The 17,863-nt window shown below is 47.3% G+C and overlaps 1 protein-coding gene across 2 annotated transcripts in view; it reads left to right on the top strand.

Moving 5' to 3' along the window:
- KIF13B (kinesin family member 13B) overlaps nucleotides 1-17,863 on the top strand; it is a 202,503-nt gene that overhangs the window by 176,282 nt on the left and 8,358 nt on the right. The window contains exon 38 of one of the 2 annotated variants that reach the window (XM_043487164.1): nucleotides 14,512-14,574. The exons of the other annotated variant lie outside the window; for it this stretch is intronic. Coding sequence (XP_043343099.1) covers nucleotides 14,512-14,574 — 63 coding nt within the window. The remainder of the gene's footprint in view (nucleotides 1-14,511; nucleotides 14,575-17,863) is intronic. 2 annotated transcript variants of the gene reach the window in all.

The raw sequence follows: 17,863 nt of genomic DNA, 5'->3' as shown, positions 1-17,863 counted from the left end.
TGAAAATAGTGCACTTATTGTCTTCCTCTTTTGACTAATGTACTTCTACCAAAGTGGCACATGATAGCAGTTTTTTTTTTTTTTAAGGTTAAGTTTTAGTTCATTGTGCTTCTGGTCAGTTAATGTTCCCCCTTTTCATTTGCTTATTTATTTGCTTACACTCTGGCCAATGCACTTCTCTCTTTATTACATGTTGTTTAGTTGGAAGTATGTTGTTTAGTTGCTAAGTCATGTCCAACTCTTTTGTGACCCCAATAGACTGTAGCCCACGGGATTTCCCAGGCAAAAATACTGCAGTAGGTTGCCATTTTATTATCCTGGGGATCTTCCCAACCCAGGGGTTGAACCCAAGTCTCCTGCCTGGCAGGCGGGTTCCTTACCACTGAGCCACCAGAGAAGCCCCTTCGTTGAAGCATAAAAATACTTAAATAAGAATCTTCAGATTCATTCCTAAAACTTTTCAGCTTGATTTTGTTTCAGCATTCCTAGGTTAACAAGATATTCTTTGAATAATTATTTTAAAGATACATTTGTTCTTATTAGCATCTGCAAACTTTTGAAGGGCCTACTCTGCATTTGAGTCACAAACAAAATATGGAACATTAAGCGTGAGAGAGAGCTCTGTCATATGTGACTGGAGCTCACTCCCAAAGCCACAGAATGGCCAATGGATGTGTTTCAGCTCTGCCTGTTCAGTAAGTGCCATCTCCTACCCCTGTTTCCCCCTCTTTCTACCAAGGAGATTATAAGAGGTTTTGTTAGATACATTATGGAAACAGAGAGACACCATGCCTTCCTCTGTGTCACTTACCTAGTAAGACTAAGATAAAATTTATGCTGATTAACATTCTCCACCACCCTGCCTACTGCCTGGCTTTGCTGTACCCCGGTGAGGTGTCTAGTGTATCATAAAGAAATACACATATACCTCCAAGTTTGCTCTCTATTTTGATTCTGGTTTTTGTTTGCTGCTAGTGACTTGTTAGTACATTAATTTTAATGGCCTATATAAATAATCATTAAATAATCAATACCACTCTAAAAAAAACTTAACATAGATTTTAGAATAATGTGTAAGAAAGAACCCAGAAAAATAGAAATCAGTGCATATGCCTAAAAGAGAGCTGGATCAATTCTCCCAGTACAGGAAGGGATAAATATTGATACGAACATTGCATAAAACTTCAGTTCAGTTCAGTCGCTCAGTCATGTCCGACTCTTTGCGACCCCATGAATCACAGCACGCCAGACCTCCCTGTCCATCACCAACTCCCGGAGTTTACTCAAACTCATGCCCATCTAGTCGGTGATGCCATCCAGCCATCTCATCCTCTGTCATCCCCTTCTCCTCCTGCCCCCAATCCCTCCCAGCATCAGGATCTTTTCCAACTAGTCAACTCTTCGCATGAGGTGGCCAAAGTACTGGTGTTTCAGCTTCAGCATCAGTCCTTCCAGTGAACACCCAGGACTGATCTCCTTTAGGATGGACTGGTTGGATCTCCTTGCAGTCCAAGGGACTCTCAAGAGTCTTCTCCAACACCACAGTTCAAAAGCATCAGTTCTCCGGTGCTCAGCTTTCTTTATAGTCCAACTCTCACATCCATATATGACTACTGGAAAAACCATAGCTTTGACTAGATGGACCTTTGTTGGCAAAGTAATGTCTCTGCTTTTTAATATGCTGTCTATGTTGGTCATAACTGTCCTTACAAGGAGTAAGTGTCTTTTAATTTCATGGCTGCATTCACCATCTGCAGTGATTTTGGAGCCCCAAAAAATAAAGTCTGATACTGTTTCCACTGTCTCCCATCTATTTCCCATGAGGTGATGGGACCAGATGCCATGATCTTAGTTTTCTGAATGTTAAACTTTAAGCCAACTTTTTCACTCTCCTCTTTCACTTTCATCAAGAGGCTTTTTAGTTCCTCTTCATTTTTTGCCATAAGGGTGGTGTCATCTGCATATCTGAGGTTATTGATATTTCTCCCGGCAATCTTGATTCCAGCTTGTGCTCCTTCCAGCCCAGCGTTTCTCATGATGTACTCTGCATATAAGTTAAATAAGCAGGGTGACAATATACAGCCTTGATGTACTCCTTTTCCTATTTGGAACCAGTCTGTTGGTCCATGTCCAGTTCTAACTGTTGCTTCCTGACCTGCATACAGGTTTCTCAAGAGGCAGGTCAGGTGGTCTGGTATTCCCATCTCTTTCAGAATTTTCCACAGTTTATTGTGATCCACACAGTCGAAGGCTTTGGTATAGTCATAAAACTTAGAGATAATAAATAGATAGTAGCACTGCTGAAGATTTGCAATGTGAGATGATACAAAAAACTAAACAGAGGGGGAGCTTCCCTGGTGGCTTCGGTGGTAAATAATCTGCCTGCCAACGTAGGAGACACGGGTTCAATCCCTGGGTTGGGAAGATCCCACATACCGAGGAGCGACTGTTGAGCCTGTGCTCTGGGGCCTGGCAGCGGCAGCTCTCAAAGCCTGAACGCCCTCATTCCCGTGCTTCCCAATGAGAGAAGCAATGAGGAGCCCGATCGCTGCAACTGGAGAAAGGCCCCACATCCAGCATGGCCAGAAACAGTAAAGAAATAAAATTAAAAGCTAAACAGAAACCCCCTAAAATCCACTAAATCCACTAACAGTGGAACCGCAGACACAGCCCAGAGTCACCCAGCAGGCCACAGAGTAAGGCAAGCACACTCTCGTTTCTCTCTTCAGCGTTTTCAAAGCCATTTCTCTCTCTCTTTCCCACCTAACTGTGATGAAAGATCTTAAAGCTCCTTGCTTTTTCTGTTTCTGTCCCAAGTTAGTTTGGGGACTTAAACTCCTTCTCTGGAAGAGTCACAGTAGCAGAGACACAGCAACCCACCTAAACCCACGCCTGGATGCTCTCTGGCCTCATTGGAGGACACTTAGATCACAGCACATGGTTCTGGGCACCTTACTGCTGGGCGTCCCATTGACCAACTGGAATTATTTCAGAGAATAACATCAGAAATGATTTATGAGGAAGGATTAAAGGAGTTATTTATAGCTTGACTGAACAATGACTAAGAGAGCTGACTGTATAAGCATTCAAGGGATCGCAACACAGAAAGCGGGGAAGAATTGTATAAGGATGGTTCCAGGAAAACAGCAGAATGAAAGGCACAGAATGACGAAGTGATATTAACGAAGAGAAGGTAATAACCGTGAATGAGTGCAGTGATTTATAGATAGCAGGGTCCTCTCTCAAAACCGCCATGGATTTCAGTCACTTCTAGTTTTTAAAAAATAAGATTTTGAAAATGTAAGAGTATTCCCAGTAAGAACCGAGGAATGAAATAGGTCCTGTTTCTACCAGTCATATTTCCTCTTTTCTTTGTTAGATCAGGTGGGAGAGAAGCAGAAGTGATGAAGGAATGATTATTAACAAAAAAGTACTTTTAATCAGAGTGTCCTTGACATTTTCAAACAAGAATGTTCAGTTCCGTCCCTCATGCAAAGATACAAACACATAATCGCTAATGAAAAGATTAGTGTTTATTAACTTGTTCTTTGGAATCAGCAGGTTCTCAGATCAAAATTCTATTATTTGGGGGGCATATTTCAGTATTTGAGAAGATTCAGGGATCTCTTCTGGTAAGATAGAAGCTAACAATTCATCCTGGAACAAATAAATTTATAAAGAAAGAAAATAATGATTTTAAGGAAGTCTTTAAAGACAAAGTTTCTCATAGTTTACAAAATCATCTGGCTTGAACATATTTATAAAACTTATGTTTCTCATTTTTATGGAGATTTGTTTTTTGTTTGTAATCAATTTCTGTCTGAGTTCCAGAAATGCAAAAGATAGAAGCACCGAAAGAGGTGGCAGCTGACAAAATTGCTGTCTCTGACCTTCTGATGCAAGTTTAGTAACGAATCTGGAAAATAATGAACTGCAATTAATGAAATCTGTACTCATATTCAAGTGTGTTTCTCAGACAGCACATAAAATAATTGAAAGAACTTCCTGCTCTCTAATTAGTTAGATTGAATTAATTTGGCATAATAGCTTTTTTCATGTGTCTAGAAGTTGGTGTTCAGATGAAGCTATTTATGTACTTCAACTTCTGAATTCCAAATGGCATCTTTGGTTCATTTGGGGAATTAAGGAGTTAATGAAAGGAAAACGTGAAAGTATTAGTCGCTCAGTCCTGTCGACTCTTTGCTTCTCCGTGGACTATAGCCCACCAGACTCCTCTGTCCATGGGATTCTCTAGGCAAGAATACTGGAGTGGGTGGGTTGCCATTCCCTTTTTCAGGGGATCTTCCTGACCCAGGGATTGAACCCAGGTCTCCCACATTGCAGGCAGATTCTTTACCATCTGAGTTAATGCTCACATTTAATCTCTACCATCAAAAACACAGCCACATTTCTGGCCTATCCTTGCTCTACTCTTAGCTCCTCTCCAGTGTCCTGGGCTTTGCTTAGGCCTGCCCTGCTGACCACAAGTGTTTCTGTCTCCAGTTTCAACACAGCTTCCAGTGTGGTAGGTGGACAGAGCCTTGAGTAGAGAAAGCAGTGCCCTACACTGACCCAGCTGCAGAGATGCTTAGGTAGTTCTTTCAGCTTTCATGTGAGTGATTGCTCCGTGTGCAGAATGAGGAGCAACAAACACAGCTACTGGTTCTTCCCTTGTGCACTAAGATGCTGTTTTAGACTCTTCATTACTCAGGCTCCTCTGATGAAATAGGCTGTATAAATGCTTGCCGTGGTGTCTTAAGGGTTTATCATCTTTTTTATCCCCCTTAAGTTCTATTTCAGTTGGTTGAGGTGTAGGAATTTGTCTCGAAGGAAGCTGCTATTTAAAAAAAACAAAACAATTTATTTGACTGCTCCAGGCTTAAGTTGTGGCATGTGGGATCTAGTTCCCTGGCTAGGTATTGAACCCAGGCACCCTACATTGGGAGCCTGGAGTCTTAACCACTGGACAACCAGGGAAGTACCAAGCGTTCATCATCGTAACTAACTAAAAATAAGAAAAAGGATCTAGACCTTGTTTTCTAGTGTTGAGTTTTCCTTACGTATTCAGGTTTTTTTAAAGGTCTTTTCCCCTGTAGTTTATATCTGGATATGTTATGCTGTGTTGTTTGTTCTTGTGCACAGACCTTTTGGAATACAGAGTTTTAACGAAAATTCAAGGAAAATGATTTCTGTTCAGTGGCTTTGTGGATGAATTCTTAGGCAATTCTTCCTGCTTTACAAAATGAGACTCTTATCTCTGTTTTGTTTTACATCTTACCATCTGTCTTTGTCCCAGAAATGTATGGATATTGACATACTTAGACACTAAGTGGCCAGGTTGTCTTCAGAGTCAGGGTTAGTAGCTAATCTGAAGAATAATGAAAAGAAGATAGTTTCTGAGGCAGGATAGGAGTTGATTTGAAGAGGGCTCATCTTCCACTTATTTTTCAGAAATGGGCCTTGTGTACTTTTGTATAAGTCTGTAGACCCAGGCTTTGGCAGGCTTTTTTGATCAAGAGCCAGATAGTTTTATTTTAGGCTCATTTTAGGCTTTGCTGGCAGAACTGGCTGCAGACAATGCCAAACAATGGGTCTGGTTTTGTTCCAATAAAACTTTATTTATAACCCTGAAATTTGAATTTCATATAATTTTTACATGTCACAAAGTATTCTTTTGTTGATATTTTAATAGTTTCAAAGTGTAAAAACCATTCTTAGCTTGTAGGACATACCGAGCTGGGGACAGTTTAGGTTTAGACTCTGTTTTTAAGTTTTTAGATTCACAGCCATTCTATTGACTCAGCTGGTAAAGAATCCACCTGCAATGTGGGTGACCTGGGTTCAGTCCCTGGACTGGGAAGATCCCCTGGAGAAGGGAAAGGCTACCCACTCCAGTATTCTGGCTTAGAGAATTCCATGGACTGTATAGTCCGTGGGGTTGCAAAGAGTCGGACATGACTGAGCGACTTTTACTTCACTATGTTTCATAAATTATCCTTCATTCTTCATGGATACTTGAGAAACTGAGTGGATAGAGTGACTTATTACATTCTATTTTTTAAAAATAGAAATCTTTTTCCACATAAATACTTAAGTTTTACCAATTATCATGTAGACGTTTAAAAAGTAAACTAATATATAAGAAACTGTGTCTTTCCTGACAACTTCAGAAATATTAGTGTTTAAAATTTTCCATACGTGGGATCTCAAGTATGTTGAGCTAACACATATATAGTTGTTCAGTCCCTAAGTCCTGTCCAACTCTTTGTGGCCCTGTGGACTGCAGCACACCATGCTTCCCTGTTTTTTTATCTCCCGGAATTTGCTCAAACTCGTCCATTGGGTCAGTGATGCCATCCAACCATGAAGTCTGTTAGGACAGGCTCATTCACTTTCATCAACTGATAAATAATGTACATGTTGACAGAGTGTGCCTTTTAGGTTTTTTGTTTTTTTGAGATCCATTTACTTTTGACTGTGCTGGGTCCTTGCTGCTGTGGGCTTTCCCTCGTGGTGGCGAGTGCGCGGTGTGAAGGCTGTCATCACGGTGGCTTCTCTGGCTGTGGAGCACAGGCTCGACGGCCTGCAGCCGTCAACAGTCGCAGCAGTGGGCTCAGCAGTCGTGGCCCGTGGCCTTAGTTGCCCTGCAGCGTGTGGGTTCTCCTGGACCAGCGATCAAACCCATGTTCCCTTCATTGTCAGCTGGCTTCTTAACCGCTGGACCATGAGGGAAGCCCTTCAGTTGTTTATGTAATTAAAATTAAATAGAAATATCAGGTATAGACCCTGAGTGCCTCTTTCTGAAGAGGAGGACTGTGTTTATGTTTGGTTTTGCACATATTGTATTCTCAACTCCTGACACAACCTGTAGAATATAGAAGGCTCCTTGGAGCCTGGCAGGCTGCAGTCCGTGGGGGTCCCAGAGCCCAACGCAGCCGAGCGGCTTAGCACAGGCACGTGGTACATGTTGTACTTAGATCTAGACAAGTACCTGGGAAGACAGTGCATGAAATTTCAGTAATTAGGGTTACCATGGTGCCTACTGTGCCAGGGATTTTATATACATCAGCTCAACAACAGTGCTGTCTGATGAAAATATAATATGAACCACGTGTGTCATTAAAAATTTCTGTTAGTCACACTTGAAAAAGTAAAAAGAAACAGGTTGAATTAAATAATTTATGTAACCCAGTATATTCATAATATCGCCATCTGAACCTGTCATCGGTATAAAAAAACTATCTGAGATATCCTTCTCTTTTTTTTTCTGTAGAGTCCTCAAAGTCATGTGTGTAGTTTACATTTCTAGTACATCTCGATTCAGATACTAAATTTTCCTTGGAAATACTTGGTCTGCATTCAGAGTTCATAGAATTGAAAAAATAAATCCGCATGCCCAAGACGTTACAAAAACATACTAAAAGGCACTTTAATTTTTAAATTTATATGTTATTAAAATTAAGTAAAATAAAAAACCCGCTTTCTTAGTCACACCAGCCACATTTCAGGTGCTCAGAAGCCGCCTGGCTGGTGGCCGCCATGCTGGACACACAGGCTGAAAGGTGCTGACTCAGAGATGACGATGAGTCTCACTGAGGTAGCATCCTGTCTAGGGTTACAGTGCGCAGTGAGGAGCAGGACTGAGACACAGTCAAGAAACAGAATTTAATGCACAACTGTGACCTGAAGAGATTTCACTGGATTTGATGAAAAACAGTAAGTGATAATATTTATAGAATGAATCTATAGAGTAGGAAGGAGGAGCTAGTCATACTGTGGAAAAACGCTGCGTAGACTCTGTCTTTGGGGTTTTTGGCCCATTTGTTTCTAAAAACAATTATTTCTAGGCATTGATGACTTAAAGCAGGAAAGTGATGTGGTCAAATGTGTGTCTCAGGAGGCTCCTCTCACTGCAGTTTGGGAGGTGGATTTGGAAGAGGATAGAACTGGAGCAGTCTACTCAAGTGAATGTACAAACCTCATGAGGGGTTGTAATACTGGTCCGAGAAGGGAAGTCACCATCCCTTGCTGACATTTGTCGCTGGTCGGAAGGAGCATGTGGCAAGTCGGGAAGCAGTGTCTCTGGCCAGGAGCAGCTGGTGGCCACCCACCGTTCTCCCTGGTTGACATTGCTCAGAGAATTCCTGTGGACTGGATTGCCACTCCCAGGTGTGCAACCCAGAGGTGATCAGGTTTACCCATAGAACTGAGGGAGTGGTTAGGGTGAGAGTTACTCATTTAAACTGAGAACTCTGACGGCCAGGTGGATACAAGGGCTGTGTCGTCCGTGACCAGCACGGTCTTAGCCGGATCCTCCTGGAAAGCCAGAGTGCAGATCGTGAGGTTGACCATGGACCCCTGGCAGAGGGGGTGGGGTGCTGGCTATGTGAGGCGGAGCGGGCCTGAGGGGTGCCCCCCAGCCCCCCACGGTGGCTGGGGCCGCCGCCAGCTTTCCCTGTCGCTGCCGGCTCAGCACCCTGCTCTCTGATTAACACAACCTTTCAAAATCTGTTTATATTGCTTAAGCCATTGCTGATTCTTGGTCTTTAGGTAATTGTACATGTCTGATTTTATCTAACGTTTGTTACTTACCAGAACGTATTCAAAGATGAGGAAGGATTCTGCTTGGTAGTGTTCTTTATATTTTCCTCACTTTATCAGCATGAAAATCAAAGGTTGGCTATTGAGTATTTATGGCAAGAATAAATCTTATATCTCTTGTTGTATTTTTCTAGGCTTGGATTAAAGTGATTGGTTGGAGTTAAAAAAAAAAGACTTAGAGGATCATATTTACTTAGGAACCATTAGAACATGACTTGTAAAGAATTTATCAAATTGATGGTAAGGGGTGATTATTAGGAAAGGTTCGTTTTCAGACAAGAAAAAAAAAGGTATCAGAAAATACAGTGTTTTTGAACAAAGTGTTAACTAAATTGCTTCAACAGATATCTCTTCTCCCCTCTACCTATCCCTGTGCCCAAAATTTGGAATTTGACAGGATTTTTCCAAATCCTAAGTGTACAATTCAGTCTTTATATCACTGAAGTCATTCATTCACTTATTTACTTGTTCAGACAACAAACATTAAGTTCTTGTTTTATGGATGAGATGAATGAGACATAATCTCTACCCTGCAAAGAGCTTGCAGTTGAGAGTGACACCCGTCAAGACACATTGACAGATAAATAGGTTTTAGGTGGTGTGTTGAGGTGACACAGTGAAGGTGGCGGGGGGGGGGAGGCAATTTTCCTGCAGTTTCCGGAAGAGTAGATCATGCTCCAGCTAAGACTTAAGGATGGCTAAGTCTTCACCAGGTGGGCGGTGATTCCCTCAGGGAAGGGACAGCGCGGGGAAGTCTCTGGATAAGAAGCATGCTCAGTCTCATGAGAGGTGATGTGCTTTCATATCGTGTCAAGGAGTTAAGACTTCATTCCAGACAAATTAGCTCTTATGCCTAGTTAGGACATCCTGAGCTCTGGTTTCATTCAGGTGGTATATGAAAGCCAGAGTTTAAAAATGACAAGAGAGGGTCTGAGAAGTAACTGTCACCTTTTGCCCACAACACTTCCGCGCCACCCTGCGCCTCTCACGTGCTGGTCCACTAGACCTGAGCCGCACTCAGGACAGTGCCCTGGGGGCTTCAGCTGGCCTTGAGGCCACAGTCCCTCCTGATCCTGTCTCTGACCCCTGGTGTAGCCATCCAGCCTTTAACCGTTAGGTGAATGCCTCTGAGCCTCGCTTTCTGAAGTGTGAAATGTAGATAATTATACTTATATTCACGCGCCTCATGGGACTTCTTAATATTTATAGCTGCAAAATACTTTGCAGTCATTTTTATTAATAGTTACCAGATGTGTCGTAAGGATTAATGAACTTATGATCTGAAATGTTTTGAGCTCTCGAAATAGGAGGCAGCCGCCTGCATGGGGGATATGCAGAGGAGCATTAAAATGCAAACAGTACCATTTGGAAATGTGAGCCCTTCTGTGTGAAGGACAGATGACACTGAAGAGTTCGGTACACTCTGAGGGTATTGCTGGTGCGCGTAGTGAGGCTGCTGAATTCACCGAAGGCCACCGCCCGGTACAGAAAGCTGGCGCTCCCTCCGGGTCGGGCACACGCGTGGGTGCATGTGCGCCGACTTGCTGCCCCCTCTGAAGCCAGCGTCCCCCTCACCCTGTCTCCTGTTCTTCCTGGGCGCTGTCTCACTCTCGCCCCTGCTTGTCTCCAGGTGTTCGGTGGCCTCCTTCACCTCTCTGAATTCTCCTTCCCGTCTCCTTTTCCTCTTATCAGCCAAGTTCAGGCTCTTACATTACTGGTGCTCTGCCGAATCACTGACGCAACTGCTTAATTGATTTCTCCAAATTCTCTGTCTCCTCCTCTAGGGATGATCTTCTGTAAGCCTAGTTCTTAGTACCGCTTCATTCAGTTCCTCTGCTAGCTCTTCGTTGCCTGCAAAAATCCACCATAAGCTCACAAGGCCTCCTCCGCATGCCCTGACCTCCCTTCCCCCTGCCCAGCTCTGGTCACTGCAGATCCTTCCCTCTCTTGAAGACCTCCTGGAAGGTTGAGAAGCTCTTCCCGGGCAGGGAAGTGAGAGGAGGGAGCCTCCAGACAGAAAGGGCAGCCTGCCTTTGTCACCTACTCTTCATGGGTTGCTTGGCCCCTGCCAGGAGCCGTTGTGTCTTCATGGTCTGTCTCCAGGTGGTCACCCCCATGGAGATGTTCTCGGTCTGGTCCCTGGATTACCCCTTCCTCCTCCGCATCTTCTCTGCTTGGACACTTTCGTTCCGATACCTGTCATCTTCCTTGATGTCTTCATTTTTTTGCATACGTGTCCTTCCCCCAGACGGTGTCGCTGCCTTGTTAAGAGTGAGCCCGTATCCTTCTGGTCTTCGTATTCCCACAGCACTACTGCAACACTTTGTGCACCTGAGACCTGAGTCCTTACTTTTTTTTTAAAAATATTTAAAATATTTTAAAATTATTTACTTATTTTTTTGCGGGGGAGGCTGTGCTGGATCTTCAGTGTTACCTTCGGGCTTTCTCTGGTTCTGGTGAGTGGGAGCTACTCTCTAGTTGTGATGCACGAACTTCTCATCGCCACGTCTTCTCTTGTTGCAGAGCACAGGCTCGGCAGTCATGGTACACCAACTTAGTTGCTCCGAGGCATGTGGAGTCTTCCTGGACCAGGGATTGAACCCATGTACCCTGCATTAGCAGGTGGATTCTTAACCACTGGCCCACCAGGGAAGTCCCTGAATCCGTGTTGAGCTGAAGGAAAGCCCCACCAAAGCAGAGCCCCAGTTAAGTTGTCATGCAGGGCAGCATTGTGGGAACATTTGAAATACACAAAAATAGAGGGAATACTGTGGTGGATCCCTATGCATTCGTCACCCAGCCTCCATGGAAACGTGTCTGCGGCCAGTCCTGCGGTCTGTGCGTCTGTGCCCACCCTCTTGAGCATGCCCTCTGCTGGAGAACAGTTGGCGTGCTGTGCTTTCATCCAGAGCTGCTGTCTGCAGCCGCTGCTAGGAGGGGGCACGTGAAGTGCCTAGTGTGGGAAGCGGAGAAGTAGGTGTGGCGGGAGTACCTGAGTTTACGCTCAGGACCCACTCAGACCTGATGTGATCTTATCGTTGACATAGGTTCCAGCCACTTCAGGTGTATCTAGGAGTTGGGCGGGTGTCCCTACGGAGCAGATCTGTTGCCTGATCAAGAAGTATAAGTGTTAGTTATGTCCGACTCTCTGACCCCATGGACTGTAGCCCGCCAGGCTCTTCTGTCCATGGACTTCTCCAGGCGAGAATACTGGAGTAGGTTGCCATGTCCTTCTCCAGGGGAGTCTTCCTGACCCAAGGATCAAACCCAGGTCTCCTGCATTGCGGGCAGATTCATTACTGTTTGAGCTACTCGGGAAGAAGTGGTTGTGGTGGTGGGGTGGGGGGTGGGGGTTGCAGAAAGTAGTGGTCGTGGAGAGTGAGGGACAGTGAGGGGAAGCGTGAGGTCTTCAGCATAGAAGCCTGGAGCCATGAAGTTGGGGCCCTGTCCCTCAGGAAGCCCTGTGGCTCTGCTGGATTCCAGTATTGCATCCCAGTCAAGCAGATACTTTCCCAAGCATTTACTGGATTTTTAAAAAATTATTCTGTATCATAAAGAAAAGTGTATTTTTCTGTACTCCATTTAGGAAGACATAGAAAAGGTTTCATCCTGGGTGGATTTTTACATTTTTGTGCTTTAAAGGAGAATGTTTTCATCTCAATCTCGTCTCTTTTAAATAAGATATAACTGAAGAATATAAGTATTTTGGGGTTCCAGCTTAACAAACTTTTTTTCTGCCCTCACTGAGAGATGTGGTCTGAACACCTTTCCATTCGTGGGGGCCTTCGGACACAATGGGGAAAATGAAAATGAAGGTGCTAGCCCCTGCACTGAAGGGGCCGTAAGACAGTGGAGGGCACATGCTTAAAACGGAGAATCCCTGAGAGGAAGCCCGGGGCAGGCAAGATGTGTGACGGGAGTTGGGTTGGGGGGCATGGGGGTCTTTCCTGGTCAGGGAATCCAGGGAGAGGCTGGGGGGTTCATGGCCTTGCTGCTGGCAGGGCGCCCTCCCTCGTTCTGTTCCATTGTCTTTCTTAAACACACCTCTGATCCCGGCTCTCCTTGGCCTTCACAGAGGAGCTCCGCAGTGTCTGCAGGGTAGAGTGTATCTTCGCTTAGTTTACTTTAGGTCTGCGCATCTGTTTGGCTATATCTCCTACCATGTCCTACTTCCCTGTCTCTGGGCCTTTTTCTCGGATGCTGGCGCTGTTCCCTTACCTCTAGCAGAATTAATCCCTTCTAGCACCTTTCTCCCAGAGGCTGTCCCAGGGCAGGATTGGCTGCAGCAGTACCTTTGCTACGACGCAGCTGTTTGGTGTGTGAGTGTAGGTCGACACCCTTCTCCGTGGGCTGTTTTGTTCCAGATGGACTTTCTCCCTTCAGTTAAGAGTCTGGGCTGCTAGAAAGGAAGCACGACTTGGGCCGTCAGCCTTCATGCCTGCAGACTCCTGGGGAGTCATGACCGCAGAGGAGCCCTGGCGCCCGGACACACCAGGGGCCTGGGAGGGACCAGGTGCTCAGGGCTGGAGGAAGGGACTCGAAAAGGTTTCCAGCCCAAGTAGACTAGATAGATCAGGCTACTGCGTGGCAACAAGCCCTGACACCCAGCTTTGACTCCTCCTGTGAAACGGGATTGAGGGTAGGTGTTTGGCCCGGATGGAGCCCTCTTAGAGCTGAGCTGTCTGAGGTGACCTCCAGACCTGTGCATCGGAGCAGGCAGGCCCAGGAAGGGGCCAGACCTTGGTTGGGGAAATAAATGCAGAACATGGTAGACCCCAGGTTTCTTCAAGATGGTTGCGTCTGCTCTGTGCCCACCTGCCGTTGTGAACGCAGCAGCTGCCAACTCCTTCAGGGTTACCAGATCCTCCTCCCGGCTTTTCTTTCTTCTGGGGCTAGTTTTTGTGTGTTGTTTAGCTGTTTTAAAAAGCTGTTCCTTGAACCACACATCCATTAGGAACCGGCTCCACTCATGTGATCTCACTTGTGCCCATCAATTCAGGCTCTTATCCCATCAACCCTGCTCTGTCGTTGGCACCTGTCGTTTGCCCACCTCACTCTTGCACTGTTTCTGCAGCCAGTCTGCCGTCCATCGCCAGGTTGGTCATCTTCACGTCTTGCCCCCTCCGCCCAGGAGCTTCGCTCAGACCCCAGAGCCTCTGCTCACGTTGCTGTCCCTCTGTACCCCAGCCACACTGGCGTCCAGCCTCGTCCCCCTTGCTGCCTGGGATGGCCCCGCCCGTGCGCCTCTGGACCAGGAATCTCCCTGGCCAGGCAAGGCTTGGTTTATATTCCACCTCCCCTGAAGCCTTTGCTGATCTTCCTGTCCTATCACGTCTCTCTGTTAGGTCCTGTAATGCTTCTGTGTACAGATAATAAGTGATACTCATGCGTGCTCTATCGTGTCCAACTCTGCAACCCCAGGGACTGTAGCCCGCCAGTCTGCTCTGTCCCTGGAATTTTCCAGGCACGAATATGGGAGTGGATTCCCATTTCCTTCTCCAGGGGATCTTCTGGACCCAGGGCTCAAACCCACGTCTCCTGCATTGGTAGGCGGGATCTTTACCACTGAGCCATCCAGAAAGCTCCATGTACAGATCCAGCGCTTGGCTAACGTGTGCCGTGCACTCAGAGAGCACCTCCGCTCCTTACTGTCTTTAGCCCATGTCTGGTGTCTCTGGGGCTGGGCCACTGACTCTGCTCCTGGCTTTGTATATTTCCGGCAGAGCATCCCCACCCAGCCCCCGACAGCCCTGCCAGGCAGTGACTTGTCAGAATCCTTGCAAGCTGTAGAAGTTCACTCTGGGTGGGTCCTCCTGACAGCTCTCCCGTCTCTTCAGTTGAAGGCTTCTCTGGTTCTGTCTGCTCTGCTCCCCCTGAGCCCCGAGCCCACCTGCTCCCTTGTCTCCTCAGCCCGTGCCCCGAATCATGGTGCAGCCGGCCCTTCCGGACGCCGGGTCACCCAGGATGGCCGAGGTGAGTTGGTCGGGCCGGGTGGTGCCTTCTCCGCGGCTGTCCCACATACGGCGGGTGGCCCCAGTGCTGTAACTGTGGAGTCCACGCCCGTGGCTTTTAATTTTAGCATTCCCGTCTCGATAATGAACTATAATATAGGTCACTGTCTTCTCCCTCTGTTTTGCTTGTTACACTTTTCTATTTTCAACTTGTTAATCATATGATTGCTAAACTCTTAGGTGCTTGACTGCTAATGCCGTCTGCTGTTTTAATAGCCCACTGCTCGGCAGAGGCGATTTCTATAAACAGAACCCTCTCCTTATCCCAAGTGCTGGCTTCATTCTCAGTTCTGCATTTTATTCTGATTCATGATATCAGCGTGAAAAGACTGACGCTAAGCTGGGGCAGAAAATCATCTCTTATGATCTCCCACAGATGAACAGCACTTCTCATCTTATGAATAGCAAATCTATTTTCTCCCACTGTGCCGTTCATCCTCTGAGGAGATGCTGTGTCTTCCATAGGAAGCTTTTTATTTTTTAAAATAGGAGCAAAAGAGGCCAAATAATTTGAAAGATAATTCAGATGTCCAAGAGTTCACTCCTTTCTGCGTGGCCCATTTCAATCCTAGGTGTTCACGAATTTAACCAAAAGTAGAGCTGCCCCCATCCCTGCCCCCATGAGTTGTGTTGATGATTTCTCGAGGCAGGACTGGGGCTCCCAGGCCAGTGGGGCAGAGAGAGACCCTTCCACGAGGGTGCCGCCCTGCTGGCTTGCTCAGATCTAGGCTTTTCCGGCAGCCTTAGGAACGTCTGTGCTAAACTGTGACCCAGAGACGGCAGGGAGATTCCCACTCACATAGCAACTCCAACTGAGTGGGAACCTGCAGTGCCAAAGCGGAAGGATCAGAGCTGCGCTTGGCTCAGCGGGAAAGAACCAAGAACTGGGGTAGTCAGAGATCACCTTCCACACCCCCCTCTCCTCTTTCCTGTTGCTGTGGGTCTGACCTCTGATCCCCAGCTTTTCCCTTACTGGAGGCTTTGGGTGAATAGCTTCTCTGGGCTACATCATAAAGTAAGTCCGTTCTAGCCCGCATCAGAGGACTCTGTGGAAACTGATGGGGTGGAAGCTGATAGGGCTCTGAGGCGCTGTCCCTGGGCCATCCACTCCTCAGGACTAAGTCTTTCCTTCAGCAGATCCTGCAACGGGTGCGGGGCGGGGGGTGGGGTGGGGGCTTATCCCCAGGGAGTGGGGAACTGCAGACTATTTCAGAACCATGGTTACTGTTCAGATTTCAGAGTCTCCTAAATTTTGCTTGTGTATTCTTCCCTGCCTGGTCAGTGAGATTAAAAATAGAATAGAAAAGGATAAATAAAACATGTACAAGTTGCGAGAGAAAAATGATTGAAGGATTGCCTCATCTTTTAGAGTATTTATGCTGGTGACAGTTATTGATCTACTGGATTTAGTAAATTTTGCAGCCCAGAGATCCATCACAAAAATGGGTTGTTAATCTCAAGAGGTGCCGTTAATTTCGTACCCTGAGAGTGTGCCTTGTGGGGGAAGGAGGGCCTCCGGAGACAGGAATATAAATGACAATTCACGTGAAAATGCATGATTTATCAAACTGCTGAGTTAAGCCAAGTAACTGTAAGAGACTTATAGATCTCAGCTGTTTCCCAGTTCAAATAAATCCTGTATTTCAAATGGAAAATGGCCGTTCCTGTAAGATAAATAATCTTTCCGTAAATATTGAGAACATATTTCTTTTTCTGAGCAGCACCCTTCTCGCCCCACAACCCACTTCCCACTCCGCCTCCCATTCCCTGCTATTGTGCACCGGAAATAGAAAGATAATCTGCCGCCTTCTCCTGGTGGCTGAAGTTTTCATGGCAGGAACACCCGGGAGCAGGTCGGGGCCCGTGGAGCTCGGCGGAGAGTCAGCCGTTGGCGTCCCCAGGGCACGGGGCTCCGAGTGGCTCTGCTGCTGTGACTCAGACCCAGGGATGAGAGGCGGGGAGCCCAGCGCAGCTCTGGCCTCACTCAGCCCTGCTCGCCGGGCTGGCTGCTCCTCGGCCCACTAGTCTCCAGGATCAGAGACCCTGACCTGGGCCGTGGGACCAGCCTTGAGCAGCGTCTCGAAAGACAGCCTCTCAGGGGAAGGGTACAGCCCTCAGGCAGCCTCTGTCCCTCCTCTTCCCCTGCCTCCTGGCCCCGCCGGCCCCAGGGGTGTCGCTTCCTGCCCGAGCTGTGCCCTGGCACGTCCGGATCCCTCGCCGAGGCCACCGTTTCAGTTCTGCAGGAGCAGGGTGCTCTCCCGGCCTCCAGCGATCCTCTCAGCCTCCCCAGGAAGTTGGTGCTGGGCCGGGGGGTGGGGGGTGTCCATTCCCGAGAGAGCAGAGCTCCGGGCCTGAGTGCCGGTGTAAGAGGGAGTCGGGCGTTCACATGCGCCATGCTTGACGTGAAGGCTCGCCTGCCCGTCTTGTACCACACTGCCCAGCTGCCGCCCCGCGTCGGCGTTCCCACCACCAGGCAGTTCTGACCCCAGGGGAGTGTCCCACAGTTAACTCCACCTGACCCTCTCTATCCGGTGACAGCATCCGATGCCCGCAGCTTGAGGGCTCCGCCCCACACGACTGCCCCCACTTCAGTCGCCAAGTCCCGCAGGCTCCAGACCAGAGGATCCCCGACCCCTCCCTCAGGTGCAGTGGATTTGCTGGAGCGACTCACAGAACCCAGGAGAAGTATCTGACTTACTAGACTACCAGTTTATTAGAAAGGGATGTAATACAGGAGCAGGCAGACGGGAGAGGCCTGCAGGGGAAAGCAAGGCACTGCCATGCTCTCTGGGCACGGTGTCTGCCCCCATCGCCACGTGTTCACCTACCCAGAAACTCTCCAGACCCTGTCCTTTTAGGTGTTCTGTGGAGGTCATTACATAGGCATGGTTGATTACATCGTTGGCCACTGGTGAGTGAGTCAGCCTCCAGCCTCTTCCCAGAGGTCAGGATGGGATGGAAAGTTACACCCTTCTAGTCGTGTGATTGGTCCCCTTGGCAACCAGCCCCTCCCTTGCTGCTGCTGCTAAGTCACTTCAGTCGTGTCCAACTCTGTGCGACCGCATAGACGGCAGCCCACCAGGCTCCTGTCCTGGGATTCTCCAGGCAAGAACACTGGAGTGGGTTGCCGTTTCCTTATCCAGTGCATGAAAGTGAAAAGTGAAAGTGAAGTCGCTCAGTCGTGTCCGACTCTTAGCGACCCCATGGACTGTAGCCTACCAGGCTCCTCCGTCCATGGGATTTCCCAGGCA

Source organism: Cervus canadensis, chromosome 14, assembly GCF_019320065.1.
Source record: "Cervus canadensis isolate Bull #8, Minnesota chromosome 14, ASM1932006v1, whole genome shotgun sequence".
Taxonomy (NCBI): Eukaryota; Metazoa; Chordata; class Mammalia; order Artiodactyla; family Cervidae; genus Cervus; species Cervus canadensis.
This window is presented reverse-complemented; position numbering and strand designations above follow the sequence as displayed.